At 30.9% G+C, this 24,877-nt stretch overlaps 1 protein-coding gene across 2 annotated transcripts; it reads right to left on the bottom strand.

The window, feature by feature from the left end:
• Nucleotides 1-1,386: 1,386 nt before the first annotated feature.
• On the bottom strand, nucleotides 1,387-23,650 carry LOC118193687 (uncharacterized). Of its 2 annotated transcripts, XM_035364815.2 has the most exons (4): nucleotides 22,958-23,650; nucleotides 17,390-17,564; nucleotides 6,958-7,041; nucleotides 2,513-2,629 (listed from the first exon to the last, which is right to left on the bottom strand). In XM_035364815.2, exons 1-3 carry the CDS (start codon nucleotides 23,469-23,471, stop codon nucleotides 6,978-6,980), a joined length of 753 nt encoding a protein of 250 aa, XP_035220706.1. In that variant the 5' UTR covers nucleotides 23,472-23,650; the 3' UTR covers nucleotides 2,513-2,629; nucleotides 6,958-6,977. The 2 variants fall into 2 exon arrangements, with proteins under 2 accessions (XP_035220705.1, XP_035220706.1); XM_035364814.2 differs by lacking the exon at nucleotides 6,958-7,041 and having other exon boundaries at nucleotides 1,387-2,629; nucleotides 22,958-23,646.
• Between the last annotated feature and the right edge of the window lie 1,227 nt (nucleotides 23,651-24,877).

Genomic DNA, 24,877 nt, shown 5'->3' with positions numbered 1-24,877 from the left:
CTTATTTCATTTTTTGTGTAAAATAACTGCAGTGCTATTCCAATATAATGAAATAATATTTGGCCTTTTTTACAAGACAGGGTAATTTGTTGGCAAACGTTTCAACAGCAAAAGGTTTTCTTGGAGTACTGGATTATGTTTTGCAAGCAGATGTATGTTTGCAAGCAGAAGCAGTTCTAAGAAGTAGCCTCTTTTTCTTTTGAAAAGTTAAATTCTGTTTTGCCAGGAATTTAATATCAAACACTCTAACAAGAATTTCTTGCCACTTCTATTGTTTTTTTCCTCTTTTGTCACAATATACTGCTCTTTTTTTAATCAACAATCTATCCTTTTTGAAGTCTGCTTTCTAATTATTTCCATTTGAAAAAAAAAAAAAAAAAACTGGCGGCTGTGGTGAGCATTTGATTCATGATTGGCTACTTTGGTACTTAGTTTCTTGCATTTATTAAATCCATTAGACGAGCTAAACTCCAATTCATTCGGCATGTTTATATTATCAAACAAATGATAATAAAAGCAAATGCTTTAGATGTAGAATAAACCAACTATAGTGCATAGCACTTTTTCACCATTAGTTAATGTTCTGTAAAATCATTTTCACTTTAATTTGATAAGTTTAATGGTTCTGTAAAACCATTTTCATGTTAGTCGCCTCGTCGCTCTTTTTGGTGTAGTAAGGTCCATGTTTGATTGCGACATTGTTGATTCTTCAGCATAGTGTTCATCAGCTACACAACTTCCAGACCTCGCTGGACAAGTAGCAATCTAATATTTTATGTTTATGTTCAAGCCCTTTTCTAACTGCATAGAAGCCATCGCCAGTGCTTTATCAGTCTCAGCCTCAGAGCTATTGAGAACTATATTTGAACATGCTGATATAGATTCTAACTTAGTAGATGTATTGGAATTTGATTTGGTTCAGCAATCATCTACAACAGGAGAAGCACATGAGTGCCGCTCGGAACTGGTGCCTCCTTTAACCACTCCCCCACGGTACACTTCATGGCAAGTCTTTGGTGATTGTGAGCCCATCGCCCATTAGAGTCTGCAGTCCCACATGCAAGAAGAATCTCAGCTAATTGTGCTTACGTGCAAGTCATCCTCGTACGACCTAGTCGAGCGCTCCCGGAATGACGGTTTTTTGCAAAATGTTTTGAAATCCTGCTCTATATAACACCATCTACCACATGATGTTTCCGACCCTGAATAGCTTCTGATGCATCTTCTTTGAGCAACTTAACCAATAAAGTGCAGGAATGGTTAAAACTGCAGAAGTTTATACACGCTATACTGAAATATTTGGTATAACTCGATAATAAAACATAAGACAAAGTATTCTTCACGTTTTACTTATCATTAAAACAAAATAAGCTTCTAACATAAATCTAATGTTTAAAAAGCCCTTTAATTCATTGACAGATATGACATAAATTTAACATGCGTACTAATGGAACATCAAATAGATACTTACGTACTATAACGACTATCTAGATATCTCGCCAAAACTGGCGACCCTTCTAGGTTATACAGGTTAAACCTAACGTAGGCTATAGAGGGCACTAAAATAAAGAGTATTATACTGTACTAGTCCCGCACTTGCTAATACAACACATTTTTTTGCTACATTTACATGGATTATTATGTTTAGGTTAAACACGTGAAACTTTTTGTGATTATTTTTTCCCAATGGATATCAACATTTTCCAACTGTCTTCAAATGAAGAAGCGATATAGTTTTTCAGAGAGGCTGGAATTTTACCCAAAGAACGCGTTTGTAAAATGGCCACAATATGAAGTTTTATAATTCAGGATTTTATTGGAGATGCAATGTCAAAAACTGTCAACGTTTGTTAAAATATGTACATTTATTTATATGTATATATATATATATATTCGGAATTTTTGTTTTTTAAATTTTTGTTTCTTCATAATTAGGGCTTTTATTTTTAAAAGAATTCATAAACACAAACCAAAAAATGCAAATGAAGATTTTTATCAGCAAATGTTGCCAAGGTAGTCGTCATAGTACGTAAGTACCATCAAATCAAAGACTTTAACTTTTTATATAAAGCTGAGTATTTTATTTGCAAAATAATGTGTTAGTACAGATAAATAAGAGTTTGAATATTACTAAGAATATACTTATTCTAGAATTCTCCAATGTTTCGAGGGAAATAGAATGCCCTTAAGTGGTCCATTTCTGGTAAGTTTACTTCACATAGTAACTGAAATACAAAAATATTTTATTTGTGCTCTTCTTACAGTAACTACCATCATGTTAATTAACATCTATAAACACTTCTGTTTCTTTCAGTTCTAGCTGTTTTCTTTTCAACAGATTTCAAAATCCAATTCTTCTTTAATTATTATGTTTGACTCAGTCAGTTGTGAACCTGCATTAGATTTTCTGCTGTGGGATATAAAAAAATTTGCTAAATTTTCAGCACTGTTAATTTCACTGTTTTCTTCTAAAAATGTCCGTAAACAATCCATCAAATAATTATTGTTTTTATTTTCACGTAAAATTGCAAACATATTCTGACAAGTATTTGAAAAACTTGAAATTAAATCATCAGCTTGCTCTTCCTCTTCAATTTCATTAATGATTAAGTTGTTGTCTACCTTTGATCTAGAAAGGAAAAAAGCATATGATAAGGAAAATAAAAATATTTTTCGAGTAAATTAATACTCATATTTATTTACACATACTCTCTTTATATATACATAAAGTCAACACATATAATATAACTGTATAAAGCACACTCTAGGATATAATGGGGGGGGGACTCTGAAAGCTTTCTGATTTTATCACGCCCAAAGCAGCTTTCCCCCCTTCCGTTACCTTTATTTATTAAACATCATGTTCTTTGCACTTAAACCATAAATTCAATTCAACAGCAATATCACAAAATATTTAAAAGAGCATATCTTTAGAATTTTCAATACACAGTCTCACACACTGGAGATAATTCCTCCCCATACAGTGTTGCCATTGCTTGATTTGAAATCGTTGAGTTTCTTAATCAAAAACTTATCTATGCTTTACAAAATATGAAATAGATAATAAAACAAATTTCAGATTCCAAATTTGGGTTTCCAGATGGTCATATTCGAGTGGAGGCGTATGTTATTCAGAATTTGATGGCTCTAGGTACCGTTGTTTTATCAGAATGCGAAAAACATACATAAATTTAGGCAGATTCTTCATTATTTAATTTCTTTAAATATAATAAAGGGCTCTAATATTTGGTGTCAACAATTTAAATGATGATTTGATGTTTATAGTTAATCAATGCAACATGCCAAAACAAAATTAATAGCCCTTCTGGGCAAATTGCCACTTTGGACTAAAAATTTTTAAGTACTGTATAATTTCCTATAATATCATTTTATTCATTTACAGAAAATTTCTAAACATCCATGAATTTTATTGATGTCTTTCGATTGACCTTTTTCTTTTGGGAGGGGTGTGTGTGTGTATTTCTTTGCTATTTCAGCTAGTTCGAATTGAAAAATTAACAACTCCTGTTCGTCTTACTAATCTTCTTGGATCTGAACATAATCCAATTCAGGTCCATAAATTTTATCTTGGATCATTTAAATCATTTGTAATTCATAAAATTAGATAAACACTTGATTTAATGAAAACCTTTTTTAATTACAATTTTCATTTGTCCCTTGAAAACTGCTAAACTGGGATCTGACTACATTTCGAATTAGCACTTTTGATGTTAAATGCAATTTTCTAACATTGCAAAATTATAAACAAAGAGAAAGAAGACATTTGATCTACACATCAGATACTTTGTGTGAATGTTCAAAACTCATTTCAGCCCAGTAGTGTAAATAGGGATAGGCAAGGAATGCAGCCATGTAGAAGCTTGAGTTCTCAAAGGGTCCTTAGATGTTCTGCTAAATTATATTTGCATGTTGAAATTTTTTATATAGAAAGAAAATAGAAATAGATTGGTTATTTCTGCTCACACAAAAATATATTTATAATGTTTTTACTGATGCAAAAGCAGAAGTTTGTGTCATTATATATGAAACTGCCTGAAAACAAAGCTACAGAAATATCATTTGAAAGCAAATCCAAATTCAAAACAAGTTGCATGTTGAATAAACAATCAGTATTTGATTTGGTTAATTTTTGTGCTTCATAAAAATCTTTTGTTGATTTTCTGCTATTTCGTTCACCCCCTCCAATTATACTGGAAGCTCCGTTTACAACACTATGAATACTAACTTCCCTTAAGTAATTGTTCCAGTTTAGTGCTATTTTCGAGAATAATAAGTCACATTATAATCAAGACTATAATCGACTATAATCGAGAATATAACTATAATCGACCACTATAATCGAGAATAATAAGCCACATTCTGTGGATTATATCAAGTTCATTAATACACCCGTTTTTTGACGGTAGGGTTCAATGACTATGAAAATATTAAACTGCCTGCTGTTTTTATTGAAGGTAGATTCCAAATTTTAATCCCTTCTTTTTTTTTTTTTCACAATATGTAAAGGAAAAATATAGTAATAGTATTTATATCTTTATTTACAAAAATAAAATGTGGCTTATTGAGAATCAGTACTAACTTCTGATTCTGATTCCCTATGACCTGACTGCTTCAATAATGAGAAAGGCCATTAGCTATTCTGCACTGAAGACCATTTAATGATTAAATTAATTGTGAAAGCAATTTTGAGGTTCAAGCCTATAACAAGGGCAGCAAAAAAAAAGGGACCCTCAGTAATTCATTAGATGTCCAGATAAGGAGGTCCAAGAAAAGTTTCTGCATTTTTGCCAGGTGTTAAATACTTTCCCATACATAAAAAGGAGTTAGTTTAGGATAAAGATTAACAATACTACTAGGGACATTGTTGGCTACATATCTATTACTGCTTTTAAAGTAGTTTGATAATTTAACCATTTATGTTGCTGTCATGTTACGTAATGTTGAATAGCATTTAAAAATGGTACTTTCCCGTTACAAAGACATCAGTCGAAAATGTTCGTCAAATATATCAGCTGAATGCATCTACATACATACAATGGGTGCCAACTGATGCCTCTTTAATAGAAAAGTACCAAAAATATAAATAAATAACACATTTTAAACCCTATTTCTTTCTATTCAAAATTCTAATTTCTCCTTTTCAAGGTTTTTACTTTAATTACCCGAATAGTTGATTGGTTTTACGCACTTTTCCTCAATTAATAGAATAGCTTTTGATTAAGAAAATTTTATGAAGCATAGTAATTTTAATACATAGTAATTTTAATTTTAGGAAAATTACTCTTTGCCAAAAGCCAAACATAACCTTTTAATGATAATAAAATTTTATATGACATGATATGACAATTCATAATCGAGAATAATATATTTTTATAATTCTTTTGTTATGCCAATGAAACTTGTTATACTGGCCTCTTACATCCAACAGAAAAAGAACATTATAAAATGTGACCATTTTAGCAAACATTAATGCACTATTAGGCACTTTTTATACCAGCTCATTGTAACAGACCAGTGATTGTAATGAATATCACTGCATTAATATTTCTAGCGTGCCTGTCTGAAGTAAGACATATGTATATATCTTCTTCCAAAATTATAGAAAAGTTAATGATTCAACATTCAACTATTTAGATAAGCATTTTTGTTTTGCCTAAAAAGTGAAAAGACCTAACAAGATGTTTTATTAAAACTCGAATAATTCCTGTTCATGCAATATTTTAATACCTTTAAAAGCTTTCCATACATGGTAGAGATCAAAAATTAGCATAGTTCCTTTAGTTTGGGTAATTTTCAAGAATATTTAGAGAATTTCATTTAATAATTAATTGACTGCATGGTTAATGTCAAGCTACAATCAAAGTTTGATGTTTTTTACATTAATGAAAAATTATAATGGCAAACATTCTTAGAAAGAAATATAGTTCTACAAATAAAATGGAAACTTTTTACTTCATTTTTATAAATTAGGATCATAAAACTTTTCTGAAAGGATAAGTTTCTTGAAATTTTTCTTCAGTAAAATTCAGTGACTAGTCAGATCTCTAAATTACAAGCATCTCCAGTTATATAACTTCCCTGTTCTAAACATTTTATAAGAGAACTTCTGTAAGTATTCTAAGAATTCCATGTTAAATCAATTTTGTTTAATTAGTTTCTAACTAATGTTATGCATTTTTAGAATTTAAAAAAGTTTTCACATATAACATTTTAATGAAGCATATCAAAAAAGAATGTTTCACAAGATAATTAATTGTGTGTACATAAGGATTTATGTAACCATATTTTCTATCCCATTGGTTTCTAGATACTAAATAATAAATACCATAAATTGTTACAAATATGCTATGATCAAAAATTAAAATGGGGCCCTGAAAAACTGTCACTCCGATACAGATTACGAGGTCAAAATTTTATATATCCAAATGCACCTGGCAATGTATTCAATCTTTATTTGTCCAATGAGCTTTAGAGACAATAATAAATATTTATACTAAGGGTTCTCAACCAGGAGGGGGGTTTCATGGGAAATCGGTCAGCCTTTTATTTATCTGTTAAGTACTTAGTTTAAGTATATAAAAAATTAATTCTATTCAAGTTTTTGTATTTATCAAAATTTTTTATACTATTTTTTGTTTAATTTATAAAACACATTAAAAAATACTCTGGCTAATCTTCCATACGCAGGGTAAGTTGGCATCACGTTTGCGATGTCAAACTTCACATTGGCATTTCCTTTTGCAATTGCCAACTGCAAAAAGAAACAGTGATGTAAAAACTAACATCGTCAAACGAAAATGACGTTAAATACTACACAAGCATAAGTTACTACAAACTAAAACATAAATTTAAAATAAACCAAAATCACAAACATGAAACTAGAAATTACAAAAATACAAAAATAAATTACTACAAAAATACAAAAACAATACATACCAAATGTTTCTTCACTTGCATCAAAAAATTGTCAACCAAGTAAATATATTCACGTTCACTAACAATGGATGCATGATAAACTCACTAAAATATACAAGTTACTATCATGGAATTCAACATACTGAACCACTTTCGCTCAACATTTTAAACATTCCACATCTCTCAGTTGTCACTTACAAAAAAGCAAAACTAAAAAAAAATAATTAACTGACCCAAAAAGCCTTAACTAAACAAAATTAAATGAAAACACTCATAAATTATAAATTATACGCCATCTAAAATCCAACATTCTCCTACCAACAACAGCTTAACCTCCTGCAAATATTATACAGTAAAACTTTTTAAAATAAACATATTTCAAAATTAAATTTAAAAAAATCTTCTTTCTACACTAAACTCACATTCATTACAATCACCAAAATAAAGCTCTATGTTTGCCACAAGAAAGCATACAGTTGAAAACCACAACCAAATCGTAATTGGGCTGAATAAAAACTCTCGCAAAAGTTTCACGCTCACTCCGATTATGGCAGATTAACCAATAATCTAAATTGAAATAAATGTGTATATATTTTTCATGTTTTGGAAAGGGAAGGGAGGGATGAACATCTAGCACGCAAACAAGTTTGAGGACCACACACTTATATGAACAACTCAAAAATCAGAGTCAGATTCCTATTCTTTCTGAGTATATCAAAGAAAACAAACAGCCTATACATGTTGATTAAAATTCAGAAAAGTCAGTTTCTGTTCAACCAGAATTGCCTAACACATAAGATGACTATCAGATGGGCACTGCAATTTTACACCTAATGGCAAATAACCGTTTAGCTGTAATATACCCTGACAGCCAATTAAGCATAATCGTAGCAAGGAATAAGTGCATGTAGTTGTTAAACTGAAATAGTCAAATTGCAAAACAAAATGCTGTAGTTAAAGACCATTCAACTCTGCACATTAGAAATGCAGGTATATACAAGAAAGGATGCATTAAACTTGGTACTGGGGTACAGGATGTTAGAACAGGTGTCAAGTGTCACTTCTCTAGACTAGCGGTCGTCAACCTTTAGAACTTCATGGGCCACTACATATATAATTTTATATTTGGCAGACCACTAATATGAATTTAAAAAAAAGGTAAAGACATTTATACAATAATAATCAGAAAACTACACGTATTTCATTCACATAGAAAAATTACATGAAAAGTACAAAAATCTTACTTTCTGTTATAGAAAGCTTCACATTTCCATATCATTAAAAAGGAACTTCACGAAAAGCAAGAACAAGCCAGCAAGAGCACAGCAATATCAATAAATGCACAGTGTTATGCGCCAATTTTTAATTATTGTAAACTTAATAATCATTGCATATTCAGCAATGGTGCCATCGATCAACAGTTAGACAAAACAAAATGGAAACTTCTAGTGATGCCATTATAAACAGGAATGAAGATGATTCTCATAAAAATCTATCAAGATGACTATTGACACAGAGAAAAACTGTATTATTAATGACCACAATAGCCTATGTTTGTAATTCAAAAGGAAAAAATTCCAGTTCACTCTATTATTGATAATAGCAGCACATCCATGGATGCCAATTCTCACTTTCAAATGTCACTAGATACACCTGCAAAAGTAGCTAAAAAGTCATTAAATTCAAAAGAAAATTCGCTAAAAATAGTAGCTAAAATTTAAAAAAAGTATAATCCATATTTCATAAGAGGTTTTGTTACTCATCATTTTTAAACTGAATCTTCATAAAAATATAAATAATGTCCCAATTTTTCTGCAGACCATCAAAGAGCTTTCACGTACCACCTGTGATCCGTGGACCACCGGTTCGCAACCGCTGCTCTAGACCATTTGCAAGCAATGGAACAACCTGGAGAATCATGCTTACTAGGAACAGCAGATCATAGGATGCTGGAGGTTATTTAATATATCAACTAACACTCCAGTGATTTCTAGAGATACATGCTCATCTTAACCTTGAATATATTATTATTTGCTCTTTCATTTATACAAACACAAACTCTGAAATCCAGATGTCCAATATCCAACATGATCTATAATCCAGGCCTCCAGATCATCAGCAAACTTTTTTAAAGAATTTCTTTTTAGAGAAATATGTTTTATGCGAGTGCATTTGATATTTTTTAATAACACAATGTGGAGAGTTTTGATTTTTAATTTCACTCTGGTAGCAAACAAAATACATCTTTATTATAGAAACAACCATTTATTGGCAAAAATCTATATGATCAATAATTTGTTTTCATTGCCATCCTTTGTTTAGCATACATCTCAAACTGAAAAATCGCTAATTTCACACCTAATGAAAAATTTCTGTTTCTGATGCCAATGTGCAGAATCATTATTTGTTATTTTTTTAGCTTCCTCACCATGACTATCAACACACGGCAGCTGAAGAAATGGTTAAAGTAGTGATGTTTAAACAATTTTTATTTAAAATATTAATAATTGAATATCAAAGAGCATGGCAACCTTTTATGTTGGCATCCCGTTTGGAAACAATTACAGACTTTAGCTGAATGCTCTGGGAAGTGTTAAGTGTGGTGATGAGGGGCAATTCAACAGAAATTTCTTTCCATATGCAAAAAATAGATTTTGTAAATAACACTTCTAGGCCAAAAGATTACTTTTAGTGCTATATGAGTTGAGAATAATTAATTTATTCAGATAAGCTTAGGATTGATGCCAGAGTTGGTGCTATTGTACAGGACAGCAGAACTTAGGGAAGGGAAAATTTTTAGAATTTAGACAAGCACTGAGAAAGAAAATTAAAAGGATAGCAAAATTTTTAAAATTCAGAGAGGCACTTAGCAGATTATAGGACATGCACAAACTGCACAGGGCCACAAAAATTTCTAGCGCCAGCTCTAGATAAGCCTTAAGTATATGTGAAAATTTATTTATTTGGGGCCAAGATAAGTGTTAAGCATAAGCAGGAAATAAGTATAATAAATAACTAACCTAATATAAGTCAGGCTTAACTTTGCCAGCATGTGAAAGAAGCAAGATAGTTTTTAGTCACCAGTCTCATGATAAATTGCCAATAATGTGTAACAAACGCTCACTAAACTTTAAATGATAGCTGCAAATTTTAAAGTTTTAAGATATCACAAACAAAAAACAAAATTTTCCAACTATTGGAATTTGCGAAGAATTATGGAGAAGGGGTAATACAGTACAAAGTCCATAATCCGGACTCGCAGGGGATTCCAGATTAAGGGTTTTTCCAGATTATAGATCATCAATTTTAATCTGGTAAGATGGCATGCAGAAATTATAAAATTAAAAATATGAAACCATAATTTATGAAATAAAGAGCAATTATGATCTAAAAGGTATCAAAATTTACAAAAAAAAAAAAAGCTAATATTTATTTGTTTACTTTATCAAACATTTCTTTCAATGTAAGTTGTTTAAGTTGCTTCGTTTTTTGTGCTAAATGCATAAACATTAAACACGCATGCATAACATTAAACGTGCATGCGTAAATGCATTATGCGCATGAGTAAAGCATACAAAAAAAAAGTTTGTGACTTTGAGGTCCGGATTACAGACTTTGTACTGTAAATACAAACTATACAAAAGAAGTATCTCATTACAGTGACAATGCCCTAATCATTAATCAACTAATAGATGACCAAATCTGTATTATTGTTCAAAACCCAGAAGATATCTCTATAGATAGTGAAGAAAATGACAGAGAGAGTGTTGAAAAAAAAATTGTGATTGACAATTTAGAGCGAATTTTCAACATAACAACTGAAGAATGGAAATTTGTAATTAAACAAGAAGTTATGTCTAACTATAGAATTAAAGAGTAAGTATTAGCACACACACACAAAAAAAAAGAAGCAACTTTAAACAACATGCATTAAAAGAAATGTTTAATAAAGCAAATAAATAAATATTGAGGTTGTTTTCCCCCTAAACATTTTAATTCCTTAAATGCTTCAGTATTTCATGTTTTTAATATTATAATTTCTATATGTCATATTAATAGACTTAAACTGATGACCTAATATCCAAAATTGCCAAAGTTCCGACAAGTCTGAATCTAAGACTCTGTATTATTATAACTACAGTTCTGTTAATTCTTTCTTGGTTAGTCTATATTTTAGGGTACCCCTTTGATTATTATCAAGTTGCCGTTTACAGGGTAACCTGAGTTTCACAGTTTTTACTTTTGTGAATTAATGTGGCGACAGCAGTATACAGATACTAGTTTAGATAATTTTAAATAGTTTTGGGATGCTGTTAAGGAATTCTGTGTGTCACACATATCGAAGAAACATAAATTTTTAAACAAGGGAAGTCGACATTTCCTCTTTGTACTGTGTAGATTAGATAACATGTACTTCAACTCTTATGTTATTTCCTTGTTTAATTTAAAATGCAGTTTAATGAGATAATATATTTTTCTTTTAATTATGTTTTGGACACCATATTACTGGGAAGGGCGCTGGACGTAAACAGGAATGGCGCTAAAAACTTGCCAATTTTCGCCAAGGGGTATCCTGAAATATATTTTTACCCAATTCTTTTCAGCTAACATAAATTGTAAAACAAACAAGTTCACCTTAATGTTTTTATTTATACCACAATACGAGTAATCACAAACTGCTATTCGAGATAAGGAAATGCATGATGACAAGTTCAATACTGGTAAATTCCTGAACTTCCCCCTTTATAAACTGCAGCTTTTATTAGTTTTTCTTTTTTTTTAAAAAAAAAGAAATATATATATATATACATATGTACCATTTTACACGTCAATTCCAATGAGAAGGTAATTTCATTAAAAGTTCTAGGGCAATGTAACAATGCTAGTCAGTGAATAAAATATCTAATAAATGAAGCTGCAGTCAGTAATTTTTAAATATAAATAATTCAAAAATATTTACATGTTAAATTTTTTTATTATTATTTATATCTTATAACAGAAGAATAATAAAATTTTATGCAATTGCTAGCAATAGCGGCATGTTTCATTCTTCAAAAAGACAATACCATAATTTTGCGTAAAGTAATTGTCACATAGACCTAGTTTTGCTAATAAGAATTTTCTTTGTGCTTTTACATATGCATATATTTCAGAACAATCAGCTTTTCTATAATATAAAACTGATAAATTAGATTGACTAAAAGTACACACTGTAAACAGATAATATTACTATTTAAGAGATCATTATAGAAAAGTCATCTGTGCATAATTTTTATAAAGTATACTGTGAAAAAAAATGAGACAGTTCTATATCTCCCATTCTACTAGGCCGATTGACGAAATTCAACTAGCATTTCACATGTCTCAAAAACACAACTTCGGATACGTATTAGAGTTATGAATATCATTTTTGTAATATAGGTATTTTGACACACAATCAGACTTTTTCTGAAATGACATGCCAATTTTTTTCCATATTTTGATTCTACAGGTGAAATGATGCCAAAATGCCAAGTTTTGTAAAAATCGCATAAGCAGTTTTTAAAAAATAAGCTCTCAAAACTTTAGCCTCTCAATGTTAATTGAATCTGATATGTATTTATTAATATCCCTTTTTACTAAACTTACTTGATTCCTTCTTCCAGAATTCAAAATTTAGATTCATTCCAAATAAAATTTGTCTATTTTCTCTGATTTATTTTTAAAATTTGTATTTTTAAGTAATTTTATAAATTTTTTGAAAAACTTTTGTATTTATAATCTATAAAATTTTTAACATAATCTTAAAGTAGATGTATTTCTAAGCATACCCGCAAAAGATTAGAGTTTCTTATTCAAAATCTCCTAGGATATATGTGAATTTACATATTGGCACGTTCTGAAATTTGGCATATTTGTCAGAAGTGGTAATAATGCCAAATGTGGTTTAAAAACCTTGTTAAAATTATTCGAAATAATGAACGATGACTTTTTTCCGCTTGTTTACAATGAAAAAAAGGAAAATTAAAATTGGTTGCTATAAATCAAGAAGTTTGGCAAGTGAATTATTCTTGGTGCAAACGGAAAAAAACACACCAAGATAAATTTTTAATTTCTCCATAAATTTCGACCAAATTTTACAAAATTTAATATTTAGGCATAATCCAAGTTGTAGAATCGAAATATGGAAAAAATTGGCATGTCATTTTGGAAGAAGTCCAATTTTGTGTCAAAATACCTATATTAGAAAAGTGCTATATATAAATCTAATATATATCAAAAGTCGCACTTTCGAGATATGAAAAATGCAATTTGAATTTCATCAATAGAACGGGAGATACAAAACTGAACCATTTTTTTTTATATGCAGTGTACATGATGTTTTACACATTTTCAACAAATTACGACAAAAGATTGCAAATTCTTAAACCATTTCTTGAAACAAATTGAATCATTAGCGATGAGAGAACAGAAAGAAAAGTTTCAATTTTGTTTTGTGGATACATGCCAGAAACAGCACTTGATGTTATTGGAGATTCAGAAATCCTGCTGAATATTCAGATGACAGGGACTTCTACATACATATGGTTATGATCTGCCATAGAAAACCTTGCACAAAAAAGGGGGGCAGTTCTGTATCTTCTGTTGGGTCGATAGATGAAATTTAACCTATGTTTTTCATGTCTTGAAAGTGCAACACAGGATATATATTAGATTTATATATAGCATTGCTTTATCATAGGTACCAAAAATTTCATTTTTTCTAAAATGACATAACTATTTTTGGTACTTTTCCGTTTTGCCGGCACAAACATTAAAGTCGCCAATAATGGTACAACTGATGCCAAACGGAATATCTTCGCTGGTAACCTTTTACCCTTCATTTTCAAAACAAGTCGCAGCCATTTCTTATCAGATTGATTGTTTCTTTCAATACTGCCATACAATTACATATAACTTTTACAAGATAAGTGAATTTTATGCCCCAAGACCATTCGCGGTAATTAATTAGGATGCAATGACACCCCTCACCCAAAAGCGAAAAAATAGAAAAGGCAAAATCAAGGGTTAAATTCATCAAATCTAATGAGAATGCACTAGCGAAGTAAAGCACTGCGGTTTTACATAATTTCTGAATAAGCTATTCATACAAATTGAAATAATTCTTGTATTTAAACTTGTATTCCATAAGATTTAACTTAAATTAATGTAGATAATTACCGAGAGAATTAGATTTTTGTAGAGTACTTTACGTGAGAAAAGATCAGTTAGGGTCACGTGATACCAAACGGCAAATCACGATGTTGAACCATGAAAGCATAGTAAATTCTTAAATTGTCTTTTTATAAATTTATTGTCTTTATTTATAGGCTTTTTACAAAATTTTAAACCATATTAAAATGTTTATGTCTTAAATAAAAAATTCTTAGAACTACCATTTGTTAACATTTTTTATGTGCATACTGTCACCAACAAAGTGTGCTTGGTGAGATTTGCGCCGGCAAATGGAAAAGTACCCTATTTTTTCAATATTTTGAGTCTATCCCTCAAATTATGCCTAAATATTAAATTTTGTAAAAGATGATGAGAAACTTTAAAATTTGTTTTTATTCACATTTTTCAGTTTGCACCAAGAATAATTCATTTGCCAAAATTCTTAATTTATGGTAAAAAATTTTAGTTTCTCTTTCACTGTGCACAAGCTACAAGAAAAGGTGCAAAGTTCATTCTTTCAAATAATTTTAACAAAGTGCATAAACCACATTTCATGGCTATCATCACTTATAATGAATATACCAAATTTCAAAATGTGCCAAAATATAAATTCACATACATCTTCACAAACTTTGAATAAAAAAATTATAATTTTTTGAAAGTATGCCTAGAAATATATCTGCTTTAAGACAATGGCAAAAATTTTATAGGTTTCAAAATTGTTTATGAAAAATTTATAAAAATTACTAAAGAATACAAATTTAAAAAAAATCAGAAATTAGCTACAAATTTTATTCCAAAATTTCGAACTGTGAAAGAAGGAATCCAGTAAGTTTAATAATAAAAAAGAGATATTAATTAACATATACAAAATTCAATTAACACTGAGGAACTAAAATTTTGAGAGCTAATTTTTTAAAAACTACTCGTGTGATTTTTTACAAAGCGTGGCACTTCAATGGGTATGTCATTTCAGAAAGAGTCCAATTATGTGTCAAAATACCTAAGCTAAAAAAATGCTATATAGAAATCTAATATACATCCTAAGTAGTGATTTCGATGCATGAAAAATGCAAGTTGAATTTCATCAATCAGCCGAGTAGAACGAAATCGTTCTGTTTTTTTCTAAAGATAATCTAATGATTTTAGAAACAAAAAATAACACTTTGGATTTAAGTAATGTAATATTAAATAAGCTGAAAGTGCTGCTCTAACCAAATACAGTCAAAAGTCGTTAATCCGGACTCGTCGGGACTTCGGCGATTCCGGGTTATCGATTTTTCCGGATTATAGATCATCAGTTTAAATCTCGTAAGATGGCATGCAGAAATTCTAAAATTAAAAATATGAAACCTTAATTTATGAAATAAAGAACAATTATAATCTAAAGGGTATCAAAATTTACAAAAAAAAGCTTAATATTTGTTTGGTACTTTTATTAAACATTTCTCTCAATGTAAGTTGTTAAGTTGCTTCATTTTATGTAATAATACTTTCTCTTTAATTCTATAAAAAGACATAATTTCTTGTTCAGTTACAAAGTTCCGCTGTTCAAGTCCCGTAATTGCTGTGCCGAGAATACCGACTAACTTGTCAATCGAAATTTTTTTGTTTTCACTAACCTCTCTGTCACATTCTTCATGTTTTTATCCATTTTTTGCAGCAATTCCACTTTTTGTTTGTTGGACATCGAAACATACTTTCGTTTTGTAGATCCTTTGGAAGTTCCAGCATCGGAAATTCTATTTGACATAATCGAAAGTTCAAGTTTACTTTTATAAAATTGCTCTTACAGTCTGCAAAAAATAATAAACCGGATCCAATTCGAGGATTAAGAAACAACGCAATCATTGACATTAACTGAAATAGATAATTAGATAATTTTAGATTATACCGTCCGTTATACATAAAACACGCACGTGAAAACGTATTCTGCGCTTGCGCAAACGCATATGTGCAGTGGTAAAAGGTCTTACGCGCACGCATAAACGCCTATGCGCATGTGTCAACGCGGCACATGCGCAGAAAGTTTTTAGCTTTGAGGTCTCCGGATTATAGATCATTCCGGATTATGGGTGTCCGAATTAACGACTTTTGACTGCACAGTTTAAAGTCCAAGATCCAGACTAGTCAGGAATTTGGCGATTCTGGATTTGGGATTTTTTCGGATATTAGATCATCAATTTAAATCTAGTGAGATGGATTGCGGAAATTATAAAATTAAAAATATGAAATTGTGATTATGAAATATGAAGCATCTATGATCTAAAGAGTATCAAAATTTACAAAAAAAAAAAAAAAAAAAAAAGCTTCATATTTATTTGTTTACTTTACTAAACATTTCTTTGAATGTAAATTGTTTAGGCTGCTTCATTTTTTGTGCTAATACTTTCTCTTTAAATTCTGTAGACAGACATAATTTCTTGTTCAGTTACAAGGTTCCACTGTTCACATCCTGTAGTTGCTGCATCGAGAATTCTGCCCAACTTGTCAATCAAAATTTTTTCACTTTCAATAATCTCTCGTCACTTTCTTCACTATTGGTAATGGTATTTTCTGGATCAAGAAACATACTACAGATTTAACCATCCGTTAATTGATTGATGATTGGAACACTGCCATCGCAATGAAAAACGTCTGTTATATCATCTTCACTTATTACCACAGTTCCACATTTCTTTACAAAATCCATTAATTGGAAAAGCAGCTACGGAGCAAAATTATTAATCACATAAATTTATGCTAAAATAATTGTTTCTTCAATAACAAGGTATTTTATTTGATACCAAAGTGAAATTAAGACTCGGGATTATTCACATGCTTTCTTACAGGGAAAAAATTCAAATGTGCATATGTAAAGCATTAAAAAATTTTTTGTTGGGGGGGCTTTAAGGTCCGGATTTTAGATCATTCCGAATATTCGACGTCCAGATCTCAGACTTTGTCGTGTATCAAACCAAATATTAAAATTAGAATATTTAAAAGATATTAAATTTTTAAAAAATCCCAAGAAATTTTAAGAATCAGGAAAAAAAAAATTGTAAATGAATTTTGTGGAAGTATGGTAAAAAGACATCAAGAGTGTTTGCACCCCTCCTGTATGCAATCTTGACTTAAAGATGCCTTCTATGGAATTTTTCCCCACACCTTTCATCAAAGAACTAGAACTATATTAAACAGAGATATTTCAGCTTCTAAAACTAATCAACATTTTTGTCATGCATATAACTGCAAATTAATGAACTGAGAATATACTCACTTAGAAATACTGCTACTGATTTCTTCTCCATTATCACACCCATTTTTCTGCCAAGTTTTATGGAGACTATAAACCCACTTAGGATGAGGATTAATAGAACTATCAGATAAATACTGTGATCCACGTTTCATTACCAAAGCTTTGTGGTAGTATATAGCTTCACAAGGGCGCATGCCTGGAAAAGAACATTTTAATCTTCATCAAATTATCATTTCCATCAAATCATCTCTAATCCTGTGAAACATATTACAAAGGTAAAAAGAAGATTTAGTAATTTTTAAAATCTTAATAAATTCTACCTCGTAATTTCACTTTTCAAAGTGTGGGGTAGTCTATATTTTAGGGTACCCCTTGGATTATCGCCAAGTTGTTGTTTCATTTATGGTAACCTGAGTATTTTACATTGAATGTTATGGAAATCCTATTATGATATGATTGGTCATAAAGTGTGGATTTTGACTGTTGGGAAAATATTTCTCAAGGATTATTTATGCATGGATTTTGTTTAGGAAGTATGTTGCTTATTTTGTGCTTTACACCATAAAATGCCTCCTGGTAGTACGATTAACCTGAAGTTTCTGCACGCTTTGGAACAAATGAAAAAGAAAACATTAATTGACTGGTGTGTAAAGAAAATTTAAATAGCGTGGTTCACCTCACAGTAAATTAATAGCAAGATTTAAGGATTTGGAAACCAGAGCTCATATCAACATTATGGAAGGTATGTGGGGTGGGTACTTTTCCGTTTTGCCGGCGCAAGCTATAAAGTCGCCAATAATGCTACAACCGATGCCAAACGGAATATTCTCGCTGGTAACCTTTTACGCCTCATTTTCAAAACAAGTTGCAGCTTTTTCTTATCAGATGAATTGTTTCTTTCAATACTGGCGCAAATCTCGCCATAGAATTTTTATCAGATAGTACAGTTTTATGTCTAAGGCCATTTTCGGTAATTAAGTCAATTAGGATGCAATCACAACGCTTACCCGAAGCCGAAAATATAGAAAAGGTAAAGTCAAGGGTTAAATTCATCCATTCTAATGAGAATGCATTAGCGAAGTAAAGCACTGCAGTTTTACATAATTTCTGAGTAAGCTATTCGTACGAATTGAAATATTTCTTGCATTTAAAATTGTGTTCCAAATTAAGATTTAAGTTGAAATTAATGTAGATAATTACTGAGAGAATTAGATTTTTGTAGAATAGTTTGCGTGAGATTAGATCGCTTGGGGTCACGTGACATGAACCGGCGAATCAGGATGTTGAACCATGAAAGCATAGTAAATTCTTAAATTAATGTCTTTTTACAAATTTATTGGCTTTTTATAAAATTTTAAGTGATATTAAAATGTTTATGCCTTCAAAATAAAAGATTCTTAGAACTAAATTTTTTAAAATATTTTTTTTATGTGTATACTGCATGTTGTCACCAATAAAGTCTGCTTGGCGAGATTTGCGCCGGCGAAACGGAAAAGTACCGTGGGGTGTAATAAAAAGGGATTTTCGAAAGAAATACCACTCACAGTAACAGAGGTTATTTTTGATTTTTACCTTTGTGAATTTATGTGGCAATGGCAGTATAGAGATTCTAGTTTAGATCATTTTAAATAGTTGGTTGATCTTTACAATATGGTAACTGGTAGTTTGGCGACATTTTGGAGGCGATAAAGGTTACTACCTGGGACTTTGGTAATAATGTGAGCAGTACTCAGTTCCGATTACGCATTATTTTGTGTGAGGGAAATGAGAGATCATGGGATATGTCATGTGATATTAATGGACGAATTACATTTCTTTAATCGGAAAAGGGGGGGAAATCGGGAAAAAATCTGGAAATTTTGTATTTGGCTTTATCCTGTGTTGTGAATTTTTGGATCCCATGGCCATAACTAAAGTGAATTCGAAATGGGTATTTAGTGGTATTGAAAAGGGTAGTAACAAATGTTTCTTTAAGGTTGTGCGAGATAGAAATAAGGATGTTTTATTAAGTTATTTATTTTACCTGGTACCTTGCTGTGAAATATAAGTATGATTTTAAAGATCCTAAAACAGAAAGAAGAAAAGTTTATCGGACACGTAATCAAGATTCTGAAAATTAGGTAAGTTAGTATTTTTAATTATTTGAGGATATTATTTTTATGCATTGTTCTAAATGTAAGGTGGAAGTAAAGGAATTTGTTATTATTGGGAAAATTGTTATTAGCAATGATTTAGTTTAAAGTAATTAGGATTGTAAGGTAATTTTTATTAATTTAATGTATGTGCTCATTTATATTTTAAGTAGTGTTTTTGAATTTAATTATATTTTAATTAAATGATAGTTATTTTGTGAATTTTATGTTTGTAGGAATTTGGTATACGTTTTAGTTGAAGTAAACGTGCATGGAAATAATTTAAATATCTGACACTAAGTATTTGTAATGGTTGCAGTATGAATTCGTTGGTGACGTTTATAATACAATAGATGATTTAGAGGTAAAAGTTTTTGGATATTTTATTTATTTTATATGTGGAAATGTTCATATTTGGAAAGGGTAAATACTTTTTCACGATCAGGTAATTTCATATATGTTCTTTTTATCGGGTTTAAAGATTGAGAAAATTGTCATGTATTTTCGTGAAATTTTTCTAATTTATGAGAAAAAAGCAGTGTACATGGATATAGTGAAGAGTGTGCGCAATGCCATTTTTGTGCAATTCTGGGATTTTTTTTAAGTAAAAATAAGTCGGCGTGTACATGGTTTATGTGTATGTGTTATTTTGAAAAACGCGTAAGGAGTATGGTATTGTGCACTTTTTCCCAATTTTGCAGTGAATATTTGTCACGATTAAGCAGTTTTGTTAGATAAAATTTCTAGCATAAGTGTAATTCAGCTAGTAGATTGTTGGAAGAAGTGTTCAGTAGATAAAAAGAAAAGAAACATGTCTTTACTTCGTGAAGACAAAATGGCGGCGGGAAAAAAAAATAGAGGGTTGCTGTAGGAGAGTTGGTCGCCAAATTTTCGCCAAAAAAACGTCAAGTTACCATAATGTAAAGATCAACCAAATAGTTTTTGGGTGCTGTTAAGGAATTCTATGCATCTCACATACTGAAGAAACAAAAATTTAAGGTAAGTCGATATTTCTTTTTTTGTACTGCATAGATTACATAACATGTATTTCCATTCTTAAGTTATTTCTTTGTTTGATTTAAAATGCAGTTTAAGGAGACAATATATTTTTTGTTTTAGTTATGTTTAGCATTGGCATCAACAATACTTTGGCGATTTTTTACGGCCCTCGAAACCGAATACAGTCAAAAGTCGTTAATTCGGACACCCATAATCCGGACCTCAAAGCTAAAAACTATCTGCGCATGCGCCGCGTTGGCACATGCGCACAGTCATTTTACGCGTGTGCGTAAGACCTTGACTATTGCGCATATGCGTGTGCGCAAGCGCAGAATACGTTTTCGCGTGCGTGTTTTATGTATAACGGACGGTATAATCTAAAATTATCTAATTATCTATTTCAGTTAATGTCAATGATTGCGTTGTTTCTTAATCCTCGAATTGGATCCGGTTTATTATTTTTTGCAGACTGTAAGAGCAATTTTATAAAAGTAAACTTGAACTTTCGATTATGTCAAATAGAATTTCCGATGCTGGAACTTCCAAAGGATCTACAAAACGAAAGTATGTTTCGATGTCCAACAAACAAAAAGTGGAATTGCTGCAAAAAATGGATAAAAACATGAAGAATGTGACAGAGAGGTTAGTGAAAACAAAAAAATTTCGATTGACAAGTTAGTCGGTATTCTCGGCACAGCAATTACGGGACTTGAACAGCGGAACTTTGTAACTGAACAAGAAATTATGTCTTTTTATAGAATTAAAGAGAAAGTATTATTACATAAAATGAAGCAACTTAACAACTTACATTGAGAGAAATGTTTAATAAAGTAAACAAATAAATATTAAGCTTTTTTTTTTTTTTGTATATTTTGATACCCTTTAGATCATAATTGTTCTTTATTTCATAAATTACGGTTTCATATTTTTAATTTTAGAATTTCTGCATGCCATCTCACGAGATTTAAACTGATGATCTATAATCCGGAATCGCCAAAGTCCCGACGAGTCCGGATTAACGACTTTTGACTGTAGTACCAATATACTTTTATCTTTCTGAGTTACTTCCCAGTAACTAGAATTATAATCATTATAAAATAGTGTGATAAAATGTACAATTTTAATTCAGTAATAACAGCTACTCTATTTATAACTTATCTGCATATTAACCTTTGACACAGCAATGAATATTACAGCCCCCTTTGAACATAACTAAGGTATTGCACACATTTGGGAAGAAAGCATTGCTTAATCTCGCAACCACTGAAGGATTAATAGAAAGAAAGTAGAAAATGCTAAGAGGTATAAGAAGTTAAGAACAAAAGTCCTTAAAAGAATCGCCCACCAGCGGCCAAATCGATGAACACTGGTAGTTCGGTCCGAGGTTCGAATCCCGGAAACAGGCTGGCTGCATGGACATTTTCATGGTTTTTCCCATGTGTAATGTGTATACAAGACAGGTAGTTTGGCGACATTTTGGTAAGGCGATAAAGGTTACTAGCTAGGACTTTAGCAGTGTACATGGATAAAGTCAAGAATTTGCACAACGCCATTTTTGTGCAATTCTGGGATGTTTTTTAAGTGAAAATAGGTCGACATGTACATGGATACCTTGTATGTACAATTCTTAAAAACGCAGCAAGCAGTGGGCGATTCTGCACTTTCTCCCAATTTCGCACCTAATCTTCGTCATGATTAAGCACTTTTGTTCCATAAAAGTTCTAGCATAAGCGTAATTCGGCTAGCATATTTTTGGAAAAAAAATGTTAAGTAAAAAAAAAAAAAAAAAACCATGCTTATACTTCATGAAAACAAAATGGCGTCAAAAAAAAAAAAACTAGCAGGGTTGGTCGCTAAAAAATCTTTAAGTTACCATAACTCGAAGAGTAACCGCCAGTTTCTCTAAAAAAGGTCTTCCACGAAGGCATCCTTAGGCAGATTGCCCTCGAGGCTTTTCTGTAATCACATAAGCTAAACCAAATCTTGTAGGAATTAATAAAATACAAATGTTAAAATCTGTAGTATCAAGTAATGGGATTTTATAGCCCAAAACTCACGAAAAGTTACTGCAAGATCAATTATTCAACTTTAAAACTCTGAATACTAAATGTAAACATGCTTAACAGAGCAGAATTCAGAAAATGATTGTGAATATAATTTAATTTCAGACCATAACACTTTACTTAAAATGAACACATAAAGAATTATTATGTGGATCTTCAGTATAAAAATAAAAAAAAATAAGTAAAAAATTAAAAAATTATTCATGACACAATCTCATGAAATATCCTTCTTTCTGTGAAATATAATTTTAGAATGGCATAGATATAATATTTTATTTTAAAGTATGAAACGCAGATCTTGTAATGCTCGAGTTCACGTACAATACAGTATTCACTATATAATTTGGACAAATGAATTAATTTGAAAATAAAGAAATTACATATTTTGATATTACCTCTTTTGAAATATTGGAGAAATAATGGTTTTATACCAGAGTCGGGACGTAATAACTTTGTTACATCTGGAACATTACACGGATGGCTGTGCTGAAAAAGAATTTTAATAATACCGCGAAGATCCTTCCGCACCAATGGATCGCGGTATCTGGTATATTTACTATTCTTTTTGATTCGTAGAACAAGAGAAGCTAAACAACCTTTGTTCCTGATACTTTCATCTTTTTTACGATATTTTGAAAGATGGCAAAAATAATTTTTTTTATAAATAAATTTAGCAGCATCAGATGAACACCTCCCTCCTCCACGAACAACCCACTGAACATGAGAAAGTACTTCAAATCTTGATTTCCAGCTTTCCATTTCTTTTTCATTATTCAAATTACAACGAACTGTAACTTTAAAGTCATCCTCTCCCTTAAATTCAGAAGAAACAATATGATATTCGCAGTTCTGAAATAAAACCTCAAAAAATTCTTTTCCATTCGACAACAAATCTCTTTCGTCCGCCATTTCTCGCTAAAAAAATCTTAAAACCTAAAATTTGCCCGTTGAAACAAAGAGGACCGCCTAATTCAACAGCTAATTGAATAAATACTAATACATTACAGCATCAAACGTAAGTCAATTTTACCGTTAACATGAAAATGACAAATGAAACAAACAAATTAGATATATGTCTTGTTTTGCACTTATTGAGTCTTTCTGCTCACAAGACGAAAAATTAAGCATAAGCAAAGAATGTCTCTATTCTTTGGCATAGTTACGAAGGAAAGGAAAATAGGAAAAAAAGTATGCAAATAAAAAGAAATTCCTAGCATATGATACGGGATTTTATTTATAAAGTCAGATAAAAACGTGGTCTTAAAAGATTAAAATAAAAGCTCAGACTATATAAAAAGAAATATTTATGGATATAAAATTAGACAGAGAGTATGGAAGAGAAATGTGAGATAAACTAATAAGCAATGTACTCTAATGAGCAAATCTACAGTAAGTTTCAGTGTCTAATCCAGAGTTTAAACTGCACCGGAGTTCGGCTCAGATACTTCTCAGTTTTCGAGATAAATTAAAATTTCAGCCGAAGCGCACCGGAGCCCTAAATAAAAGCCCTCGGCATTTCTTTTATGTAAGTGAACCACAATTTTAGCGCATAAATTTTGTTTTAATAGTAAACATGCCTTAAAAATCAATTCTAACTTCTGAATGCAGACCTTTCTTTTCCTCGCACTCAAGCCTTGCACAGAGTATATTATACGTATTACGCGCGTCTGCCTTTTGGCCACTCTTTCTCTCAAAGCTGTTATTACGCTCGGCCGTAGTCAGGCCCTTGATAGCTTCGCAGTCATCTGGTGCCAACTGCATTAGAAACTTGATAGCTTCGGCTATATTTCTTTAGTTGATCTTAGTTTTAGTTTAATTCTTAGTCTCTTAAGTTCAAGCCCAAGTGTCGGCTTTGATTGTACACTCCTAGACGGAGTTTTGCTAAATCTTATTGGAATAATAAAGGGTTAGCTACCCTTCCATCTTGTTGTTTCTTACCACACGAACTTATGAGATTATTCGCTAACTAGTTAAGATTCGTCACTTTCCACAGTAATTGAGATTTGCACAGTGGAAAATCTTACATTTAGACGCGCATAAATCAGAAACTCTGATTCTCTCTCGCTACGACCAAAGAACTTCGCTGTTAGATACCGCTCTTCCTCATTATGTATTCAGACGTGATTCTAAAACTACGTTCTGGCCGGAAGTAGTAAGTTGAATAAGAATTTGACAGGAAAGGAACTTTAACTTAAAATTTAACTGTTAATAAAATTAACATAATTCTTAAAAAGGCAAATGCACGTTTCTTACAAAGGTATGCATAAATACTCATTTAATATTTTTTGTTTTCGGCATGTGCAAATCTTTATTTC

This window comes from Stegodyphus dumicola, chromosome 2 (assembly GCF_044657685.1).
Source record: "Stegodyphus dumicola isolate Sdum_Otavi_A_Nest chromosome 2, ASM4465768v1".
Taxonomy (NCBI): domain Eukaryota; kingdom Metazoa; phylum Arthropoda; class Arachnida; order Araneae; family Eresidae; genus Stegodyphus; species Stegodyphus dumicola.
The sequence above is the reverse complement of the archived record's forward strand: the minus strand, read 5'-3'. Positions and strand labels throughout refer to the sequence as shown.

Coding starts and splice junctions, on each gene's coding strand:
- LOC118193687 (XM_035364814.2), bottom strand. CDS start 23,471: ATGGCGGACGAAAGAGATTTGTTGTCGAATGGAAAAGAATTTTTTGAG. Junction 17,565..22,957: donor TCTCCAATATTTCAAAAGAG/GTAATATCAAAA, acceptor GTTCTTTTCCAG/GCATGCGCCCTTGTGAAGCT. Junction 2,630..17,389: donor ATCAGTAGCAGTATTTCTAA/GTGAGTATATTC, acceptor TTTCCTTTCTAG/ATCAAAGGTAGACAACAACT.